The sequence below is a fragment of the Colias eurytheme genome, chromosome 29 (assembly GCF_061535395.1).
Source record: "Colias eurytheme isolate Ceu_HAF_F1 chromosome 29, ilColEury1 Martin Lab GWU primary, whole genome shotgun sequence".
NCBI classification, from domain to species: Eukaryota; Metazoa; Arthropoda; class Insecta; order Lepidoptera; family Pieridae; genus Colias; species Colias eurytheme.
In genome coordinates, this window is record NC_143008.1 from 7,242,926 (window position 1) to 7,267,558 (window position 24,633).

At 35.9% G+C, this 24,633-nt stretch overlaps 1 protein-coding gene across 1 annotated transcript in view; it reads left to right on the forward strand.

Moving 5' to 3' along the window:
* Window positions 1–470: 470 nt before the first annotated feature.
* The window catches only part of Ide (Insulin degrading metalloproteinase), a 46,479-nt gene continuing 22,316 nt past the window's right edge, over window positions 471–24,633 (forward strand). The window contains exons 1-15 of the mRNA XM_090118193.1: window positions 471–756; window positions 2,302–2,517; window positions 2,717–2,805; window positions 3,180–3,265; window positions 8,014–8,135; window positions 16,158–16,327; window positions 16,956–17,078; window positions 17,589–17,791; window positions 18,424–18,509; window positions 18,990–19,104; window positions 20,037–20,174; window positions 20,994–21,115; window positions 22,646–22,730; window positions 23,288–23,416; window positions 24,313–24,395. Of these exons, the coding sequence (XP_089974319.1) occupies window positions 2,324–2,517; window positions 2,717–2,805; window positions 3,180–3,265; window positions 8,014–8,135; window positions 16,158–16,327; window positions 16,956–17,078; window positions 17,589–17,791; window positions 18,424–18,509; window positions 18,990–19,104; window positions 20,037–20,174; window positions 20,994–21,115; window positions 22,646–22,730; window positions 23,288–23,416; window positions 24,313–24,395 (1,745 nt within the window). The 5' untranslated portion in view covers window positions 471–756; window positions 2,302–2,323. The remainder of the gene's footprint in view (window positions 757–2,301; window positions 2,518–2,716; window positions 2,806–3,179; window positions 3,266–8,013; window positions 8,136–16,157; window positions 16,328–16,955; window positions 17,079–17,588; window positions 17,792–18,423; window positions 18,510–18,989; window positions 19,105–20,036; window positions 20,175–20,993; window positions 21,116–22,645; window positions 22,731–23,287; window positions 23,417–24,312; window positions 24,396–24,633) is intronic.

Below are 24,633 nucleotides of genomic sequence, written 5' to 3' on the forward strand. Positions count from 1 at the left end.
TACTGAACCGATTTCAATGAAATTTAGCACACATATAGATGGTAACTTGGATTAACACATAGGATAGTTTTTATCCCGGAAATCCCACGGGAACGGGAACTATGCGGGTTTTCCTTTGCAAACGCGGGCGAAGCCGCGGGCGGAAATCTAGTATAAGATAAGCGCTTATATACAATAGGTAAATTATGTGGTAAATTATGTCAATTAAGTTCGCTGTCCGCGACGTAAAATATCGCAGTACTGACACAGCCTAAAGGTAGAATCATAGGATTTGGATGAATCTTAATAGATTCATCACTATTATTATCGTGTTATTTAAATACATAAAAAATAGTCTTTGAAAATTTTAATCATAGACAAGACTTGGCTTAAAGTTCTCGTAGCTAAGCTATTTAATCTTAAAAAAATGAAAAATAAAACGTCAAGTCATTCCTAATGACACTTGACAGATGTTAATACGTCGATGTGACAGTATTTCGAATCGAAGTGAACACAAGTGATCGGAATAAATTAATTGATTATTAATTATTGATATAATTTCATTCAAGCTGGCATCGCGACGGTTGCTCCTCGTTGGTTTCCACAGTTATTCACCAACGCTACACTACCGTGCTTTTTCAAATAGGTTATATTTTTTCCCATAATACTAGTTCTGTTTTGACTAACTATATTAGATCACTGTTTTGTGCGATTGATTATTTGTGTGTGACCGTGTGTTTGTCTACTTGCTACGCGAACCTCGCGAACGGTTGGACGGTAAATTTTTCATTTAATATTTCGCATTGTTATATATTGGCGACGCGACTGCGTAGTTAAAATCGAAGTCGCATTATTACACAATTTTTTACAAAAATAAGTACATAGTGTGCTTAAATTTAGAGATAACAAAAGAGTTGTATTTTCCTCAAATTGTCGAGTGTTCTTGTTATATTAAATATGGGAATGCTAAACAACATAAACAACCAAATCTTTTGTAGTACTCCTAATATGTTATGTGACTGGAAAAATGCAAGTTCATATAGGTAATAAGGTTGAAATGATGAATTTCTTACATTCTTATTAGAATGCATATAAGTTTTGTATATAATGCAACATATGACTAATTTTTGTTTGTTTTATTTATATGTTTATTGTAAATTATTTCTTTATTGCAACATAATTAAGTAAATTACTTATCATTCCATAATTATACATTCATATGTGTAAATATTTGTGGAATTAATCCAACATAAGCAGTTACAAGATTAATATGAAGATTGATTTAAGAAAAATCTGAATAAATATGAAAGTCCCATGTCCTCTTGTGGGGTATGGGACAGAATTATACATCTGTTTTACCAATCTATTTTATAGACAAGTAGGTAATCAGTCTGTTGTCATTTTTTTGTTGGACTACCTGGACCGCCTCTTTGGTACAGAAGTTATCGTATGAGCATAGTTCAGAGGGGTCCTGGGTTCGATTCCCAGTGGAGACAAAGAAAAAAAAATATCTCGGTCTGGCAGGAAACAGAAGGCTTATCACCTACTTGTCCCTAAAGAAAATGATTAGTGAAGCAGATTTATGCATATGAAGAAAAACCTGCATAGTTTCCGATCCCGTGGGATTTCCGGAAAAAACCTATCCTATGTGTTAATCCAAGTTACCCTCTATATGTGTGCAAAATTTCATTGTAATCGGTTCAGTTGTATTTGCGTGAAAGAGTAACAAACACACACATACATTTATAATATTAGTAGGAAGGATAGAATGTATCTGCCCCTTACCCCACTAGGGGACACGGGACTTCACTTTACTGGGAACTGAATCTCTCTTTGTGCTAAACTTATGTAGTAATCAATGTACAAAGGAAATCCTAATTCAATAGTATATTCTTTAATTATAAGTTAATCTAAACAATGCACTTTAGGTACGTTTATTTATTTTGATAATTAACCTTGCACCAAATGTGTCGATAACAGTAATTACTTACAGTCCTTGAACGTAAGCTTTTGTTTCACTTAACTGTATGTTAGGAAGAATAAAGATAATATTATTGTATAGTATAATTAACATATATTTACTATTTATTTAGCACTAGCACAGCAAAAAAGTGCGTGTGTGCCGAGCACAGGTGTCAGAAGTGAAACTTCTTTGGTAAGATTAAAAGATACCAAAATCGTCACTATGACGTGTCGGTATTGCCATGATGCGACCTTGAAATTTTACACTTTAAATTTTCTTTTCTTTTTTTTATTGAGTATGTACTGCAATCAGTCACAAGACTTTAACCACTCCAAAAATAAATATATCGTTCTATGCAGCCGATCGCTGCAGCACAGCAGCATGCCGGCGGGTGGTTGCGCTCGGTCGCCGGGCGCTGCGCCCCCCGCCCCCGCGAGCCCCGCGAGCCCCGCGACCCCCGGGGCTCCTGCGTCCCCCGGGGCACCTGCCCCCGGGGCCCCAGTGACCCCGAGTGCCGCGGTTCTCAAGCGGTTCGATGATATCGTCAAGAGTCCGGAGGATCGCCGCGTTTATAGGTGAGCATCATTGTGTTAGTTTTTTTTAATTATTTCTTACATTTAATTCACGTGACAGACAATAAATTGTACAGACCCATAGAATAAATACCATACAGACTGACATACATTTAATAATTTTTTATGTAGATATGGTATTTTACTGTGTATTTCTTCACACACTCTTTTTTTTTCAATTAAATTTATGTATCCATTCCAGAGGTCTGCAACTGTCGAACAATCTCAAAGTGTTGCTGGTCAGCGACCCCAGCACCGACAAGTCGGCCGCTGCTATGGACGTTAATGTCGGTATGTGATCTATCTTTCGACATTAGTATTTGAAGAAAGAGAGAAATATTTGTATGAAGTCTATAAAAGTACTTTTACTGGAAAAATATGGGTTGCAAATCCCACCCAAATTTTCTACAATCCAACTTATATTATAAAAGTTCACCAAAAACAATGTTTTCATACAATAATGATTTTTTAACAGAAAAACAAACAAAAAATCATAGTGTCAGACTTTAACCTTTAAATGGGACATAGCAGCCGCCAGTTGATAGACTCTGAGACTACAAAGCCGAAAAAAAAGATATATTAGAGAGGGATATTTTTAAGATTTTTTTCTAGCTTATTGAAGAATTCTTAAAAAAATATCTTTTCATTTCATTTAATTCCTCCAGGATATTTGAGCGATCCCGATGAGTTGCCTGGGCTGGCGCACTTCTGCGAGCACATGCTGTTCCTCGGCACTGAGAAATATCCAGAGGTGATGTTTTATTGGCTTTTTATTGACTGTGAAACAAAATTATGGACATAAAAAAATTTACCAAATATTTTACATCTTTTAGTAATGAAGTCTCTGACTCTAGGTAAAAAGGACAATGTAAAAAGCTGTATAATGTTTTATAGCAGTATTAGCTTTCCGCCCGCGGCTTCGCCCGCGCAGTCAAAGAAAAACCCGCATAGTTCCCGTTCCCGTGGTATTTCCGTGATAAAACCTATCCTATGTCCCGGGGTAAAAAGTAGCCTATGTCCTTTCTCGGGTATCAAAATATATCCATACCAAATTTCATGCAAATTGATTCAGTACTTTAGGCGTGATTGAGTAACAGACAGACAGACAGAGTTACTTTCGCATTTATAATATTACTATGGATTTATTTATTTATTTATTTATTTATTTAGCCTTTTAAACTGGGTGAGGATAGTTTTTTTTTTGACTGTATAATTTTCTTAGTGATTTTTATGTATGAATTATTTTCTATAGAATATCTCTCAGCTCAGTGTGCCTTCTGGCAAAGGCCTCCTCCAGTAGTTTCCATTGTTTCCGGTCTTTGGCTACTCTCCTCCAATTGGGTCCCGCGGTAAGTTTAAGCTCATCTTCCCAGCGCATATGTTGACGTCCTCGACTTCTCTTGCCATCTCTTGGATACCAGTTAGTCACAATTTGGCTCCATTTTTCTTGTCTAGATCTCAACATATGGCCGGTCCATCTCCATTTTTGGAGGTCTATTCTTTCCAGGATATCAGTCAGTTTTGTTTTCTCTCTTAATTGCAGGTTACTGATTCGATCTTGCCTTTTTGATCTTGTGATGCTCCGTTCCATGCTTCTCTGGCACTTTGCTAATTTTTCTCGATGGTATTTGGTAAGGGACCATGTTTGGCAGCCGTAGGTTATGCAAGGAAGGATACAGGTGTTGAATACTTTTCTTTTTATTGCCATGCTGTGATCTTTTGATTTTACAATTTCCTTCAGAGACCAAAATCTCTTCCATCCATTAGCAATCCTTTTATTTAGTTCCTTAGTTGTTTGGTCTCTTGGGGAGATTATCTGACCCAAGTAGCAATATTCGTCGACATATTCTATTTGTTGATCTTCGATTACAATGGGATCCATTACCGAGTTGGTCATCAGTTTTGTTTTTGTTATGTTCATTTTTAAACCCACTTTCGAGCTCTCTTTATTTAGAGATTTGATCATCTTCCCGAGTGTCTTTGGATTTTCTTCCAGAAGAACAAGATCATCCGCAAATCTTAAGTGGTTTAGTTTTCTTCCAGCTACGTTGAGGCCTAGGTGCTCCCAGTCCAGATTACGAAAGACGTTCTCCAGAACTGCTGAGAACAACTTCGGCGACATTGGGTCACCCTGTCTAACTCCTCTCTTGATTCTGAATTCTTTACCCAAGGCTTCCAATTGGATTTTTGCTTTGCTGTTTGAATATATATTCTTAATAATGTTGATATATGAAGCAGGTATACCTTGCCTTCGTAAGCTTTCCCATATTGCTTTGTGACTAATACAATCAAATGCTTTAGCATAGTCTATAAAGACTATGTATAATGTTTTGTTGAACTCATTATACTTTTCAATAATCTGTTTTAGTGTGTGGATGTGGTCTATTGTAGAAAAGTTACGTCTGAATCCAGCTTGCTCTATTGGTTGGCTTTCGTCTAATTTTGCGCTTATCCTGTCCAAAATGACCTTTGCGAAAATTTTGTACACATTCGACATTAAGCTTATAGGTCGGTAGTTACTGATGTCATCCTTTGCGCCTTTCTTATGTAGTAGGATTATATGTGAAGTTTCCCATTGTGTTGGTACATATCCAGATATCGAAATTTGGTTGAACATCTTGGTAAGTATTGGTACTAGTTCTTCAATAGTGCCTCTTAACATCTCGTTCCTTATTTTGTCTGGTCCCGGAGCTTTCTCCATTTTTAAACTTTTTATTGCCTTTTCTACTTCACTCTTCAAAATATCGGGTTCCCTATCTGGCATGCTTTCTGCTGTTATACTTTGAGATGGTGGTAAATTAGGATGGTTGTGTGCGTCTTTGTTAGAGTAAAGTTCTTTATAGAACGTCGTGGCTAGTTCCTGTATACATTTCCTGTTTGTGATAGTATCTTCTTTTTTCCTTAGTTTGGGCACCCACTCTTTTCCTGATTCTCTCAGTTCTTTTAGAGCTTTTCTTACACCACCTGTTCTCATTACTTGTCTCTCTAACACTTCTAATCTCTTATTTTTACGGTCTTTCCTCATATTTTTGTTGATTTGTTTGCTTATTTCAGTAATTATTTTTATGTTCTCTTTGTTTTTTCCTTGGGCCAGTAAGGATTTTCTGCGGTTGATTAGTTGGATGGTTTCATCGCTAAGCGGGTACTTGTTTTTGGTTTTGTTGGTATTAATAGTTGTAGCAAGTTTTTTTTCCAATTTTCCATAATTTACTGTGATGTCGGTTTCATTTTCAAATGTTAGTTCTTTAAAACTATCTTTTATAGACATGCCAATTCTTTTGTAATTTTCCGTGGTGGTTAGGATTGAGTTATAAGTGGTAATGTTCTTCCTTCCTTTTTTTGGTGGTAATGCCAGAATTGTACTTCTGACCATCCGATGATCTGTGTTAAAATTTAGTTTTGATATCACGCTTGTATTTGAAAACGCCTTAGGGGAATTGCTCATCATATAATCTATTTCGTTCTTATATCTGCCATCTGGTGAGATCCATGTCCATTTATTTTTTGGATGTTTTCTGAATATACTGCTGAGGAGAGTTAGGTTGTGTTCTAACAAGAATTCCACAAGCTTTTGGCCATTAGAGCTTCTTTTGCCATATCCGTATCTGCCCAAAACATACTCCTCCTCATTTTGTTTTTCCCCAACTTGGGCATTAAAATCTCCCATCAGTATGATATGGTTGTTTGTATAATTCCTGATAACTTTTGCCAGGTCGGCATAGAAGGACTCTGTTTCTGATTCTGCAGCTTGCTCAGTTGGTGCATATGCTTGAATGATAGTCCAAGTCTTTGTATAGTTTGGTAATTTAATGTTAAGCACTGCTATCCTTTCAGAGATACCATAGATGTTTTGTATTTGTTTTTTCAGAGTCGTCTTTATGAGGAATCCAACTCCTCTTTTGCCTCCCTTTTCGCCTTTGTTAAACAATATGTAATCTTGGTATTCACATATCGTTTCGCCTTCTCTTCTCATTTCACTGATTCCTAGTATGTCCCACTTTATCTCTTGGATGGCAATATTCAGTTCTGCAAGTGTATCTTGTGTTCTTAGAGTTCTTGTGTTTAATGTTGCAATATTGATTCTATTTATTTTTCTATTATAATTATAATAATCTGGAGGGTTATGGTCTACACTTCCCTCGGCGACCAACCGTGGTGGGAAGGATTTTTTTAAGTATTTTTTTAAATTATTAAATGGTTGTTTTTCCTGTTTTTGTTTTGAATTTCCGGTTCTAGTTGTTGGTTTTTGTTTAAGTTTATTGTGTGAGCTTGTTAGTTTTTTGAACTTTCTGAGTTTGAGGTTGATGTAGTTCTGTCTCTACCCATGTACTGTAATATGTTTGGTTTCAATATGTCTTTTTGCCCCGTACTCTTTGCTTTATTTGCTTTGTTCTCGAGCTCGTTATGCGTGTTCGGTTTTTTCAACGTTGGTAAGTTGGGGGATACAGTTTTGTCTCTCTTCCTTTTTTCACGCTGATTGTCTTTTTGCTTTTTAATTACAAGCTGGTCTCCTCTCATAAAAGCTATGTTTCCCTTTTTCCATTCTTCCTCAACTTTGGACTGTAGTTTTTTCCGAGCCTCAAGGACATCTTTGGGAAAGTCCTCTTTGACATAGATGCCTGGTGGTAGTTTTGATTTTGATTTTAATATTAGATGTTTCTTCCACATAGTAGAGAATGTAACTACCACAGGGCGATTTTTGCTGGTTTTCGCTCCAATTCTGTATATGTTCTTTATTTCGTGGCTGTCTAGATGTACTTCTGCTTCTTCGATGATATCTTTAATGTAGTCAACAAGTTCTGCTTCTCTTTTTCCATTTTCATCGACGCCAAAAAATATCAGGTTGCTTTTCCGCTTGTCATTTTCCAAGTTAGTTATTCTGTGTTCCAGTTTCGTTATTTTAGATTTTAAATGAACGTTTTCTTCCATTAAAGTTTTCATCTTTTCATCAATTACTTCCATGACATTTTTCGTAACTGCTGTTGTAAGCGTAAGAGTTTGTTGTTTGAGTTTTTCATCTAGCTTCGCGTCCAATTTTGAAAATAGTAATTCCATCTGTTCGTTCATTTTTATTTTTATTTTTGCAATTGTTTTTCCCTATTTTTCTTTGTTAATTCTTAACTTGCAACACTAAGAATTTGTGGGAATTTTTCTAATTTGTAGTGGTAACCCTTTTCGTATATTTAATAATTTTTTGCTATGGATTAGTATGGATTATTTCCAGTTTGGGATAGTGATAGTGTGTAATATTTCAAAGTATTCAAAAAAGAGGCGTGTCCTTTAAGCACATAAAACCGAAAGAGTAGAGACAATTCGATTGCTAAGACTGATTCACAGGTAGCTAAGAAGCTAGGCGTTGATTCAGTATGGCAAAAAGTAGTTCGAATTTTTTCTATTCTTTGTTGTCATATAAAAAATTAAAAAAATCACTGGTATGACCTTTGCAAATAAACAGATTTGATTTGATTTGATTTGACTTAGAATAACTTCATCCAACAGGAGAACGAATACAACAAGTTCCTCTCGGAGCACGGCGGCTCGTCCAACGCGTCCACATCGTCCGACCACACGACGTTCTACTTCGACGTGCTGCCGCAGCACCTGCCCAAGGCGCTCGACATGTGAGTGTACACACACACACACACATCCCTACACATGTATACACGTACGCACTCACACACAGCCCCATACATGTGTATACGTGTATACGTACGCACTCACACACAGCCCCACACATGTATACACGTACGCACTCACACACAGCCCCACACATGTATACACGTACGCACACACACACGGCCCCACACATGTATACACGTACGCACACACACACAGCCCCACACATGTATACACGTACGCCCACACACACGGACCCACACATGTGAAAGTCACGTTAACATACATAGTATTTTCAAGTGTTTGATTTAACGCGAGTATTTTAAACGCGAATTATTCATTTTTAACCGACTTAAAAAAAAAGGAGGAGGTTATCAATTCGGCCGGTATGTTTTTAATTTTAATTATTTAATTTTTGAATAACTGTCAAGACGTATAACATCTTTCTTCCCGTGACCACACTCGCAGCAAAGTGTGCGAAACGTCGGGAAAATAATAATACGAATAAATCGCGTTTAAGGTTGATGTTCCGACCGTCCCTCCATACATTTTTGATTACCTCTAAACACTTAACACAGACACTATTTCTTTAAAACTAATCATTTTATCACTTCTCTATAATGAAATGTGTGCGCGTTCGACCTTTTTAATCAATAATTTACAATATTTACTTAGAAAAACAACAGTAAAATACCGGAAAAATTTGACACTTCTACAGTAGTGTGCGTGACTTTTGCCAAGCGAAACACGACATAAAGCACGACATCTAGCGCATAGACTATATACTTATTACAGATCTAGCGCGTCAATGTCTAAACGAAAGGCGATGTTTAGACATTGACGCGCTAGATGTCGTGCATTTGCGTTCGTTATCTTCGTTCTGTGTAAAAATTGAGTAATTTCATTTCCAATCGTTCAAAGAAAATAACAATAAAATAAAATAAAACTAATGACCTTAGAAACTATGTTTTTTTTTATTTATTACTCATTATTGTTCGTCCGTCGTAGGTCTGTAAACTGTATTGTACACTGAAGGTAAATGGTACTGTAGGTACTTTAGTTCGGCGTCGTCGCTCGTCGGCTTGATATAAAATTACATTCTTGATTTCATTGACACGCGCTATGATTTGCGCGCGGAATTTCTTGTGTTGTGAATTTATTTTTGTATGCTATGCATTTTAATTGATTCAAATTGCAATGTTTCTCTAGTATGCATTTGAGACTATATTGTAAATTGTAATAATTGATCGTGGGTATAGTAATTAATTATTCTAATAACGCAATTAGTAATATATGTATTTTCGGTGGGATTCAAAACAAAAAATTGGCCCGTGATTTTTATGAAATTTCACCACATTGCAAATCACATCAATCATAGTTCATACACATGTATGACGAAAGTGATTAGTATTGTGGCTAACATTGACTCATCAGTTCATCACTGAAACCAGTGATAAATCAGTACCTATATCATATTGTGTTTGAATATTTTTAAACAATGATATAAGTATACAATTATTATAAATCGGTAAACTATCAAAGTAATCACAAACTTGCAAACATTGGTAAAATGTCCAGTAGTTTATGAGCCTATTCATTACAATCAAACAAACAAACAAAGTTTTCCTCTTTATAATATGTATTAGTGTAGACAAACACTATGAATACGATCACGAATGCAAATTCGGGGATTTTCTAATTATTGCTAAATAATAATTGAATTCGTTTTGAAATACTCTATAATTTTTAGTGTATAAATAGACATTTATAATGTGGTGCTCATTTTTTTTGTACTGCTAACGCTATTGTAGGTACCTATTTTCGTTGTTTTATTTCAAGTGAACACGGCCATACAATTTTGTCACGAGCCGCCTATGATTGTAGGTACTTTTGTTAGGCTCCTTCGTCGTCCGCGTCGGCTCGAAAGTTCTTGATTTCATTGTCACGCGCTATGATTTGCGCGCGGATTTTCTTGTGTTGTGAATTTATTTTTGTATTATTATTATTTTTTATTTTTTTTTTTATTTTATTGATTCAAATAAAATATTTCACTAGTATGCATTTGAGACTATATTGTATTATGTATAATTTATCGTAGGTATAGTTATTCTTATAACGCAGTTATATTTTCGGTGGGACAATTTGACCCGTGATTTTTCTGAAATATCACCACGTTGCAAATCACATCAATCATACACACGTATGACGAAAGTATAGTGGCTATAATTGACTCATCAGTTCATCACTGAAACCAGTGATAAATCAGTATATCATATTTTATTGTGTTTGAATATTTTTTAAACAACGATATATACAATATTATTATAAATCGGTAAACTACCAAAGTACTTCCGAATTTTCAGACAGACAAACAAGTAGTTTGAACACGCAGTTTTCTTATACTAGTAGCAAAAATCAAAACCATAATATTATGTTTACCTACTATATTTTACTAAAAGTCGAGTGCGTCGAAATCGTAAATAATAATATGTTTTTCACCTTCCTGGTTATTTTCCCATAGTAAATAGTGTTTTAGGTTTGTTGTTGTAGGTAGGAATAATAATAATTATTCTTACATGTTGGTTATGAAATGTATATTGAAATAATTTACTTTTACAAATCATTAGTGATATTAGTTTTGAGTGAAAATGCTTGGATCAGCATAATATTATATGGTACTTCAAATACATGTTTTGATAAAAAAAACAATAGTGTAATAAAATAAAACTGCGTTTTATTGTAATCAATGTTGACAATTTTAAATTCCAAAATTATTGATCAATAAAATAGTTTACACCAACAAATATAACTTTTATTTTTATAACAATCGTTCATAATATAAACCGTAGCAGGTGGCGTTTTGAAGTTCTGTCTACTCATACAGAAAAATGGAAAACTTGTTTTTTTTGTAAACAATTTATTACTCATGTTGTTTGGCAACTCGAAGCGTGGTCGTCCGTCGTAGGTACTTTTGTTCGGCGTCGCGTCGTCGTCCGCGTCGGCTTGATATAAAACATTCTTGATTTCATTGACACGCGCTATGATTTGCGCGCGGAATTTCTTGTGTTGTGAATTTATTTTTGTATGCTATGCATTTTAATTGAATCAAATTGCAATATTTCTCTAGTATGCATTTGAGACTATATTGTAATAATTGATCGTGGGTAGGTATAGTAATTAATTATTCTAATAACGCAATTATATTTTCGGTGGGATTCAAAACAAAAAATTGGCCCGTGATTTTTATGAAATTTCACCACATTGCAAATTATATATTATACAATTACAATTACAATTATTATAAATCGGTAAACTATCAAAGTAATTACAAACTTGCAAAATATGCTTTTCCGAATTTTCAGACAGACACACAATTTTATTAGTTTGTTTTAGCAAAGTAGGTACCTATACCTATACGCTTACGTCGCGCGTCGCGTCGTCGAAAACGGTGCGCCCAGAAACAAACATACCTAATTCAGTTACAATCCTTTTTTTGTTCCGTAATTTATTGTATTTATTCTAATACGATTTTTTTTATTCGTCGGCCAGTTCTACTAGGTATAAAAAGATAAAATTGAAATATAATTATTTTAGCGACAGCCATATTATGTTACTATGTTTTCGTAAATATGTTTTTCACCTTCCTGGTTATTTTCACATAATCTTATCTTATATATAAAAATGAATCGCAAAATGTGTTGGTAAGCGCATAACTCGAGAACGGCTGAACCGATTTCGATCATTCTTTTTTTATTATATTCCTTGAAGTACGAGGATGGTTTTTATGTAGAGAAAACGTAAATATTATGTACCACGGGCGAAGCCGGGGCGGACCGCTAGTATATATATATAAATGAATCGCAAAATGTGCAGTGTTGGTAAGCGCATAACTCGAGAACGGCTGAACCGATTTCGATAATTCTTTTTTTATTATATTCCTTGAAGTACGAGGATGGTTCTTATGTAGAGAAAACGTAAACATGTACCACGGGCGAAGCCGGGGCGGACCGCTAGTCTAATATAAAAATGAATCGCAAAATGTGTTGGTAAGCGCATAACTCGAGAACGGCTGAACCGATTTCGATAATTCTTTTTTTATTATATCCCTTGAAGTACGAGGATGGTTCTTATAGCTAGAGAGCTAGTTAGTTTAGTTTTAGTGCAGTGGCAGTGTAAATGTTGTTGTTGAGGTTATGTAAATTTAACACTTTAGTTAACTACCAAGATATAAAGAAATGAGGATAGGACACAATAACTATTGGTTGAGGTATTTATAAACTCATAATATACTTTTAAAAAAATCACGTTTTAATAAATTTCTAGAATTAAATTAGAACAGCTGATTCAAAATAGCCTAAAAAATCTTAATAATAATAATTACGCTTCACAGCAAGAAGAAATGTACCATATGTACCCGCACAAAGTCGATATTGTGTTGCCTACCGTTCGACTCAATGGCTAGGGTTGTAACTACCTTTAATAATTATTACCAAACTAATAAACCGAGTGATGCGAAATAACCATAATTCTTTTAGAGTTTGATAAAATGATCAGGCAGGTATTTTCTTTAATCCTCTGAATTCTCGGTTACTAAATTGTATCGTTGAAATTATTCTTAATCGCGTAAATTTAATAAATAATCATATGGAAAACACTTTTCATTTGTTTTTTTACTTTCACGCCCAACTACTATACAATAATTACGTTGTTTCGGTATTTTGACGAGAAAACGCAGGAAACATCCGTTGTATCATTTTAGATAGATTGTATATTTTGTATCTGTAGAATTGAAATCAAAGCTATGTATATGTTGTCTCCATTCTTTTCTTATCGGATTGTTGATCCCAATGCGAATGCGTCACTTAAATTTTATAAAAGACAATTAAGAACATCAAAAATAAAGTGATACGTAAATATTTCACAGTGCAATATATTATGTAATTAATAATAATTATATATTTATGAAAAAATAATTACATCAGATTTAATAATAGCAATTGTTTTGAATGTACATAATATGAATAAATGATTACATCATAATAGTAATAATCACAATTGTTTTATTTCCCATTTGTTGCAACCCTAGCATATTTTCATGTAGCAGCAGAAGTACCTACACTGGCGGCGCGGCGGCATCGTGCGACATCAAAGGCATTGCCTTACTAGGTAAGTTTATAATGACTCATTTCTTTTATTATATAATTTACGTTTTACTTTTACAGAATCCGATTCAATGGATTATGAAGACGAGTCACACAACGCCATACGATAGTGATGATGAATGAACATTTCAATAAATGCATGCGTGTTTTTTTATGTTGTTTTGTAATTGTTAATTGTTTCTTAAATAAAGAAATAAACTAAATATTTAAATGATGATTTGTTATTTGCAACACAACTTTATATTTGAGATTCTTTACAAATGTATATTTAGTTTTGTATCATCAAATTTATAAATTTTATTCCATAGTTTTCAAAATTAAATGTAAATGACCATAAAAACATTAATAAAGTAAATCATTGATGTAAGGTCAGGGAACGTAATACATATATACATCTGACCATGTAGAAGCTAAGTCTTGTTGACTGCTGAAGTCTGTAAAGTTTTGTTGTCTGCTGAAGTCTGTACGCAATGAAAATGTCTGCCGTTTCGAAAATAAGTTTTTAAGACCCTAATAAATAAAATATATGAATGGCAGATCTGGTCAAATACTTTCAAAATTGTATTTTTTTCAGCACTTTCATAAGTGTCTGCCAGAATGTTATCCGCGTGATAATGGTCTGCCATTGTTATTTTCCGATAGTAATAATAATCTATTTTCAAATATCAAAATGGCAGACGTGGTCAAATGGTTTCAAAGTTCGCCAAAAATTTCCACCTGTCTTACCTAAGCGCGCGCCCCGTCCACCACTCTGGGCTTAGTGACTCCTCATCTCATGTATAGTAGGTATAGGGGAATCAACACACAAAAATCCAGGTCTGGTCAAATACATACAGGTAGCTTTGCGCTAGCTCTCTAGCTATTACTTCTTATGGAGAGAAAACGTAAACATGTACCACGGGCGAAGCCGGGGCGGACCGCTAGTAAATAATAAAATAATAAATAGTGTATTAGATTTGTTATTGTATCTTGTATACCTACGAATAATTATTCTTACGTCTTGTTGGGAAATGTTCAAATACCTACCTATTGAAATAATTTACTGTTACAAATCATTAGTGTTATTAGTTTTGAGTGAATAGGCATGGATCAGAAATTCAGAATATAATATGCTACTAACTACTCAAATACATACATGTTTACACAACAAACACCACTGACCTCTATAACTATAAGTTATAGAGGTCAGTGACCGTCAGTGACAAACACTATGGATACCTACGCTCGCGAATGCAAATTCGGTGATTTACTAATTATTGATACCTAGTCATTGAATTCGTTTTGAAATAGCCTGTACTTTGTAATTTTTAGTGTTATAGACATTTATAAAATGTGGTGCTCATTTTTTTGTAATAAATCATCCCGAACGCTATTGTATTTTCGTTGTTTTATTTCAAGTAAACACCTATACAATTTTGTCACGAGCCGCCTCTGGCCTCTGGGTGAAATAAACAAGTCAAATGATTTTTGTTCTAATTGTATTTTGGTAGTAGTTTGTTTAGAATTTACATTACCATTGTTTAATTTTTATTTTGTATTTGCAGTAAAATAAAAAGATGAAAAACTTCATTAGGTATATTGTACGACACCTCACTCTGAATCGCGCTAGCGAAATTTTTTCGTTACAGAGCACATATACAACTTTCGGACAATCTTCATTGAGGCCGGCCGGCAAATCGAGTATGTCGAGAAACTTCACTTATTCGATAGAGGTATTCTACCTTCCTTCCTCCACAGTTGTGGGACCCCGACGTGCATTGAACACGCAGCTTTCTGATACTAGTAGCTAAAATCAAAACCACAGATATGTCTGTGATCAAAACCATAATAATATTTTTACCTATTATTTTACTAAAAGTCGAGTGCATCGAAATCGTAAATATGTTTTTCACCTTCCTGGTTTTTTTTCCATAGTAAATAGTGTTTTTGATTTGTTGTTGTATGAATAATTATTCTTACTTGTTGGTTATGAAATGTATATTGAAATAATTTACTTTTACAAATCACTAGTGATATTAGTTTTGAGTGAAAATGCTTGGATCAGCATAATATCATATTTGCTACTTCAAATACATGTTTTGATAAAAAAAAAACAATAGTGTAATGTAGGTAATAAAATAAAACTGCGTTTTATTGTAATCAATTTTGACATTATTTATTTCCCAAAATTACAACAAAATAGTTTACGCCAACAAATATAACTTTTATTTTTATAACAATCCTACTTGTTTTACATTCACGCCATCTAGACTTAAATCTTTATCATTTTTGTATACGTCTGTGTGTGTAAACGACCCTGTATGCAATGACAGATGTTATAATGCATTTTTTTACCGAATTGGGTGGATTTTAAGGCAATGATATGACATATTTCAATAAAATATAATATTCAGTAACCGCCATGACTATTCCTACGACCTTAATCTTTTCCAATTACGCAAAAACTCAAATAAACTAGAAATGTAGAATTCAGCGCCATCTAGCGGGATATTGGCTGGGAACAGATCGTAGCAATCACCTTAAATTCCGTTAAAAATCTTTAATTTCTAAACGTTAACATGCATATAAACATGCGCATATACACACACTTACTTACGCGTGTGCATATACGTATGCAATTAATGGACGCCCCCTACCTATTATCTAAATTAGAAACAAATTATAATATGTAGTATGGTCTTTGAGGCTTAATTTATGTTGAAACACAATGATCACTTTTATTCACGGCAACAAAACTGACGCACGATCGGTGACATTATTTGTGTTCACCCCCACTTATACATATACAACAAATATACAATCTCCTTTCTCGCCACACATTTTCGTCGATCCTTCGAGTCTTACATCTCTTGCTACTTCTTCCAGTTTCGCGCAGTTCTTCATATCCCCACTCTTCACGGAGTCAGCGACAGGGCGGGAACTGAGCGCAGTGAACTCGGAGCACGAGAAGAACCGCTCGAGCGACACGTGGCGGTTGGAGCAGCTGCACAAGGGCACCGCCGACCCTAAGCACCCGTACCGCAAGTTCGGCACTGGTGAGTGAGTGGGTGGGTGAGTGAGTGGGTGAGTCAGTGAGTGGGTGAGCGAGTGGGTGAGCGAGTTAGGAGCGAGTGGGTGAGCGAGTTAGGAGCGAGTGGGTGGGTGAGTGAGTGAGTGGGTAAGCGAGTGAGTGGGTGAGTGAGTCGGTGAGTGAGTGGGTGAGTGAGTGGGTGAGCGAGTGAAATGTTCGGGGCATTTTAATAAAACATTAAATTGAAATTAGCACCTTATTTCTTGATAGTAAAATAATGAATTGCTCTGCTTTAATTCTGCCTAATATAGGCATCGATTGAGTTTTACTACGGACATTTTTTAAACCTGCGTGTGATTCGTTTATTGTATATCCATGGAGTGAGTTTTTAAATAACTAATTATATAACGTAAATTTATTTATCTTGTTTTAATATGAGTATTTTTAAGTAACCATGATAAAAAAGGTGTTTTTTAAAGTGAAACTTTTATTACATCGTCTCAAACTTTTTGGTCTGTGTAGCGCATGTCGCGTGACGGTCGGCTGCCGAGTAGGTATAAAGCAGTGTTCGGAAAGTTTCACTTTTACCGTGGTTTCATAAAACCACACAACATTTTTTATTCATAAATTTATTAATTTTAACGTCATTTCAGGTAACCGCGAGACGCTGGAAACGATCCCAGCGCAGCGAGGTATAGACGTGCGCGCGGCGTTGCTCGACTTCCACAAGCGGTGGTACTCCGCTAATATCATGGCGCTCGTTGTTGTGGGCCGTGGTGAGTGACACACACACACTGACTCATAGTAACGCTTAACATACAGAAAAAAAAACTATTTTTTTATATTCATCCTATAGTCGCATTTTTAATTAGACAGTTTTTGATGAAATAAAAATAGCGTTCTGACTTGAGACAGAGTGAAAGATTTCGATAGTTTTTTTTTTTTATTATATTCCTTGAAGTACGAGGATGGTTCATATGTAGGGAAAACGTAAATATGTACCACGGGCGAAGCCGGGGCGGACCGCTAGAAAAATAATGTTTTTTTATAGTTTGAAATGATTTACTATTCACACTCATTGTTCATTCATCTGATTGAATGAGAACTGAATTCCTCACTATTACTTTAAATATGGCAACATTAAACACATGAAAAAGCGTAAGACATGAAAAAGCGTAAGACGGATACCATTCCAAAATATCAAACATGCTCAACGTTAATAATCAAGTTTTCACTTCTGCCGGCACCCGTCTTTTTTTACTCATTCCAATTTTTTTCGGTTCCAGAATCCCTGGACGACCTAGAAAATCTCGTAACCCCACTATTCAGCGCAGTCCGAGATACCTCGGTCTCCGCCCCGCGCTGGGCGGAGCACCCCCTGCCCCCGGAGAGACTCCGCAAGCGAGCTTACTGCCTGCCCGTGAAAGATCTCAGGTCACTGTCCATTGACTTCCCCGTGCCAGATACAAGGCATCATTATAAGAGTGGGGTGAGTTCGTTTTAAAGGTCTTTATGGTGTTCATTTATTAATTTATTACAGAAAACAATATAAGTTAACAATAGGCGGCCTTATTGCCAAACAGCAATCTCTGCAAGTCTTTTTAATGAATTTTTTGACATATTAAGATAAATAAAATATATCAGGACAATTTTCACACACGGCACGATCTGATCCCATACTAAGCTTTCGCTTGTGTTATGGAAACCAGATGGCTGATAAACATACATATATAATTTTTAAATAAATATTTATATAGATAATTAACACCCAGACACAGAGCAAACATCTATGTTCATCACACAAATATTTGCCCCGGGTGGGAATCGAACCCACGACCTCGGGCTTGGAAGGCAGGGCCACTACCAACCAAGCCAACCGGTCAGTCAAATCATTGGTCCTTTGATTTGGATTTGAACCCATAGTGAAATGTGGCATGGTAGAGATGGCTTTTGGCAACTAGACCGTATTTGTGCATTTTGATCTGTTTTTTATATTTTCGAGTATAATAAAGAATATATATACCGATAAAAGTTACGTTATATATGTTCGTTAACAACACTAGATTAAACTAAAATGTCAATATTTCTTTATGTATAATTATTATTTATCGCATATTACAGCCGGGCCACTATCTCTCCCATCTCCTGGGGCACGAGGGCCCGGGCAGTTTGCTCGCTGAGCTCAAAGCACGCGGATGGTGTAATAGGTATGTTTATTTATTTATGTATTTATTAACTTGGAGCACTTTATTCGGGCGAGAGATATACAGTGTGGAAATCGATGGGCCCTGCCCCCCTAGTCAAGTGGCTTTCTGTTAGCGTAGCGTTCAATAGAATAGACTACGAATGTATGAGGTTGACGTAGGCTGTAGATAAACGTATCTACGGGTTACGTCAATCTCATACATTCGTAGTCTATTCTATTGAACGCTACGCTAACAGAAAGCCACTTGACTAGGGGGGCTGGATGGAAAGTACTTAAAATACTGGAGATAGCAAATATTGTTGAAAGGAAACATTCCTTTATCATTAAAAAGAAATAGAACTGCATACAAAGATCTTCGAAAATTCACTTGCATCGACCGGGAATCGAACTAAATGAAAATGAAAAAAAAATAATTCTTATTTTATTAAATGCTTACGTACGAATCTCGTATTAAATTATTATTTTTTTTATTTCCCTACAGTTTAGTGGGTGGCACTCGTCTCGGGGCACGCGGGTTCGGTTTCTTCGGCGTTCAAGTGGACCTCACTGAGGATGGGGTTAAACATGTGGACGATATCGTCACACTTGTGTTTCAGGTGAGAGGGACGGAGAGAGGGAGGGAGAGTGGGAGGGAGAGTGGGAGGGAGAGAGGGAGGGAGAGAGGGAGGGAGAGAGGGAGGGAGAGAGGGAGGGAGAGTGGGAGGGAGAGAGGGAGGAAGAGAGGGAGGGACAGAGGGAGGGATAGAGGGAGGGAGAGTGGGAGGGAGAGTGGGAGGGAGAGAGGGAGGGAGAGAGGGAGGGAGGGAGGGAGGGAGAGAGGGAGGAGGGAGGGAGATAGAGGGGGAGAGAGTGAGTGAGAGTGAGGGAATGAGGGAGGAGAGAGGGTGGGTAGAGAGGGAGGGAGAGAGGGAGGGAGAGTGGGAGGGAGAGAGAGGGAGAGAGTGTGTGAGAGGGAGGGAGAGAGGGAGGAGGGAGGGAGATAGAGGGAGAGAGAGTGAGTGAGAGGGAGGAGAGAGGGAGGGTAGAGAGTGAGTGAGAGGGAGGTAGAGAGAGTGAGTGAGAGGGAGGGAGAGAGGGAGGGGGAGGGTGGGAGAGAGAGTGAGTGAGAGGGAGGGAGATGGTGGGAGAGAGAGGGAGAGTGGGAGGAGAGAGGGAGGGAGAGGGAGGGAGGGTGGGAGGAGGGTGGGAGAGAGAGTGAGTGAGATGGAGGGAGAGAGGGAGGAGAGAGGGAGGGAGAGAGGGAGGAGAGAGTGAGTGAGAGGGAGGGAGAGAGAGAGGGAGAGGGAGGGAGATGGTGGGAGAGAGATTTATTTAGAATAACTATTTAGTAAATAGTACATCTAAATAATATGTAGTAATTAATATCATTTTTTTTACTTTTCTATTTTTGAAGTCCGTTTTTTTAACGTAATTATTTTCATAATCTGTATGTATGTCTGTCAGTTTATACAGTACAGAGCACTTGTACGATTGTGTGTGTATGTGTGACTATCCCACTGTACGACTGTATGTCTGTCTGTCTGCACAGTACATATCGCTGCTCCGCACGTCGGGCCCGGTGCGCTGGGTGTGGGAGGAGCAGCGCGAGCTCATGGCGCTCGACTTCCGCTTCCGAGATACACTTGAGCCGCGAACACTTGCGCTTGCACACGTGCATCAGCTGCAGGTGAACACCTACACTTACACTTACACCTACACTTACACCCTAAACTAATTCTTATACAAACACTGTATGTAAGATTGATACACTAACAGTTCTTGCTAAAGTGACACTATCACTAAGTCGTATTGACACGTAATATTTATCGTGTCAATACAACTTACACGTAAAATTGATCTGGCGGATCACGAGTGACTGAGTTGGTCAGGCATCCGCCCCGGAATGGCGCGAAAGGATGCGGGTTCGAGTCCCGCTGAGCGATCGAATTTTTTCTATTCTTTATAAATTTATATTTATAAAGCATTTGAATGCCATAAAACCAAAAATATAAATTCACGTAAAGTTGTATTGTCACTTTAAACTAATTCTCATTTAAGTAAGTAAAATAATAAAAGTTACACTTATATTTAATTAAATTGACATGTAAATTGCACTCATTTAAATAAAATAATTAAACTTACACTAATATTTAAAGTGGACAAAAATCTAAAAAAGTTGTACTTACAAGGTGAACGGACACTAACACAAAAAGATGTATGATATCATTAACATACAAACTTAAATAATCAACATTGTTGCCAGTTCTGTAATAAATGCACAAAAAACTTGAAGTGAACTTGATTGAAGTGAAACTTATTTATCGGGGTTGGAAAAAAATTTAGTGTAACATTATTTCTGTAAAGTTGCATATAGCAAATTATTTATAGAAAAATAAGGTCATAAAGAAATTTCACTTATGTGTGTACACTCGTACACACGCACACATTTTTTTATACAATAATTAATTTGTTTGTGTAAAATGTAATAAAATACGACTTTTAACAGGAGTTCCCAATGCAAGATGTGCTAAGTGCTTACTATCTCCTATCGGAATGGCGTCCAGATCTCATCAGCGACATGCTTGAACTGCTCGTGCCGGATCGAGTGAGGATCGCTGTTGTTGCCAAGTGAGTATAATACATATAGGTAAACCAGAATCTGATGGCAATTAGGGAAATCAAAATTTAGAGTGTGCAACCCTAGGGAAAATAGACAGAACGATCTTGATACTGCGTATTTTTTATTTTGTCCTCAATATCATTAGTCACATTACACAAGTGGATAATACTGTATGAGTAATGAGATATCCACGTATTATTATGTAGGTACTTATTACATGTATAATATATTACTTTTCTAAAGGTATGGTAATAATATTATGTATTTACACATACCTATATTTGAATATATATAATTATGGCACGTAAAACTATGGATGTAATGATAATGCAGATCAAAACTTATTTACTATATTTAACGATTGTTTAAAATTTTTTATAAAATAAAACAATAATAAAATAAAATCATGTTTATTTTCGTAAGTATTAACACATTATAAAATAAACTTGTACACCGTGGACTTGACAAATAACCGAATTGGAAACTCCTATAATAAGTTTTCATAAAATTATATTTTAATCAACAAACAATATTATAGTTACCTATTTATAACATTTTTAAATTAAAGTATCAAAATGGGTAAATCCAACTTAGCAATAAAATCTTTCACGCGCTTTAAAATTGAAAATTGTGATGTGTTTGACCCTTCTTCATCGAATATTTTTCTATACACATTGTAAACAACACCTCTTGCTTGTGATCGCAGCGGTTTTATCGACATTTCGAAGATTTTGAAGACAAAATCCTAAAAATTAATCATCAACACAAATAATTGGCAACCAATTTGATAGTTGTCAAATTAAGTTGCCACATGAAAATCTCGTATTTTTTAAATATAAATATGCCATCAGATTCTGGTAGACCTATACATACATACATACAAACATGAAGGAAGATGATATATACAGGTACGCACGCACACACTAGAATAGCAGATACACACATGCACGAACACGTTACGAAAACGGTGGTACTTAGTTTGAATTTTTAATAATTGAAAAAAGGATGATATAATTTTTTAGCAAAGAAAATTAACTATGACCACTCCTCTAAAATGTCACAGAACATGTTACATAAATAAAATTGGTGATCAAACTCAAACTCAAACATTTATTTATTCAATTAGACTTCTATTAGAAGCACTTTTGAATCGTCATTACATATTTTTAACATTTACCACCGATTCGGAAAGCAGTATCTATGGAGAAGAACCGGCAAGAAAGTCCATAGTTGCTCTTTTAAATCATGTCAGTTTTAAAATTTAATTTTACGAAATATATAAGTATAAATAAAGTATAAAAAATAATAAGATGATGATCCAAATAGAAAACGATTTCTATATTTTAGGCACTCTACACATATGTGTATGTGAGTGCGATCATAGACAAACAGACATAACTATATACATACAAAAAAAATCTCACACGCACTTTCTAACAAAAATTCTAAGGCACCTTCCATCACAAAAAATCCACAAGTAGAGCATGCATCCGAAATCCTATGAACGGCTATATCAAATTTGATGGCGCTATTTGCAGGTGTTTCGCGGAGAGATGCACACAGACAGAGCCGTGGTACGGAACTAAATATTTGCAAGAGGACATAGAAGAAGAGAAACTTAAGGTTTGGTCCTTTTTCTTCTTTACATTTGTTACAATATGTTTTTTTTTTTGTTATTTTGTGGTCATTTTTTATAGGGCAAATATATGATTTGTCAAGTTTGAATAAATCCATACTTATAATCCATACTAATATTATAAATGCGAAAGTAACTCTGTCTGTCTGTCTGTCTGTTACTCAATCACGCCTAAACTACTGAACCAATTTTTATGAAATTTGGTATGGAGATATTTTGATACCCGAGAAAGGACATAGGCTACTTTTTATCCCGGCAAAATAACGCAATCCCGGAAATCCCATGGGAACGGGAACTATGCGGGTTTTTCTTTGACTGCGCGGACGAAGCCGCGGGTGGAAACCTAGTTGTTAATATTTCGGATAAAAAAGATCGGAAATTTTGGATTTTTTTCCTTCAATTTAATTTCCACCAGCCAGCTACAAAAAAAGGCAAATAGGATGATATATGATTTTCATTGATTAAAGTAAAATTTTGTTATTACTTTAGAAGCTAATTAGTTCCATAAAATGTATTAATGAAAAAACGTTACCTACATCCCCAGGAATGGAGGGAAGCCAAACCACCCCCCACTCTACACTTACCACCCCCCAATGAGTTTATTCCAAGCCGCCTTGAGTTGGAGACCGAACCTGATCCCACCGCGGAGGCTGTTGCACCTATTATTATAAGGGTGAGATGTACACACACACAAACATACATATACAGAGCTACACAAACACACATAAACAGCACACGATGTAATATGTGTTAGACTGAATCGTTGGATGGTCATACATACAAAATTAGGCTGTAGATTTAGATTGTTACCATAATTTATCGTAATTACGGTGATATGTTACGAATAAATAATCCAAACTACTGTAAAACATCTAAAGTACTGATTTAAGGGGCTGTTAAGAGCAAATTTAACAGTGATTGCGCTCTCGTTTACTCCCATACAATTGGACAGTGTGCGCAAACGAGAGCGCAATATCACTGTTACTGGGCGGGGCCAGGTCGTAGGAGAAAATAATAAGAAAATATGTGATTTAAGGAAAAGTGTGGGTCATATGCGAAATGTGACTCGTTAGAGTTTCAGGTATGAATATGTTGACTTCGTGTTTTAAATTGCAGACGCGTACGTCAAAAAAATAAAGATATAGAATCGTTTAATGATGATTTTAAGACCAATATTTGCAATTATTTTCTATCGAGCCGATTTCGTCCAATTATGTATCGAGTCCGTCCACGTTCTTCGAAATATGATGAATATTAACACATATTTTTTTGATGGGCTAGAATAAATATCTTTTCTTAAAAAACTGCTCAAATAACTTCAATTTGGTCTTGTCAGCCCCTTAATACGCCATCTATTCCCAATAGACCCGTTCTTGCCTCTATTTTGACGTATAAGATTATTGCTCTGTTCGTTATTTTCATTCAATAAATAGTTCTGGATCGACAGAAGGACTCATTAAAACATTGAAGAAGGTAATTATTTGGATTTAAACCCGTCGCAAATCTATGATACAGTATAAGATGAAACACAATACAATAAAATAAATCAGATTTTTTCGTATATTACAGGACACACCACTAATGCGCGCGTGGTTCAAGCGAGACAACGAGTTCAAATTGCCCAAAGCCTTCATTACGCTGGATTTGGTCAGGTAAATATTTAAGAGTCCTAATACAAAATTGCGCTGGACGAAAGCTAGTATTTTTACGTTTGAACGCGATCATCGTGTGTCGAGTAGCAAAGGCTGAAAGCGCTCAAAGTGGAAACATTATAGGACCCACAGACATGTATCAAGATAGACTAAGCGAGTGTATGTACTTCCCGTGTCCAAACTAAGATTATGAAACTTACTTGACGCTGGCCTACACTCAGTCCGCGCTTGCAGTTCG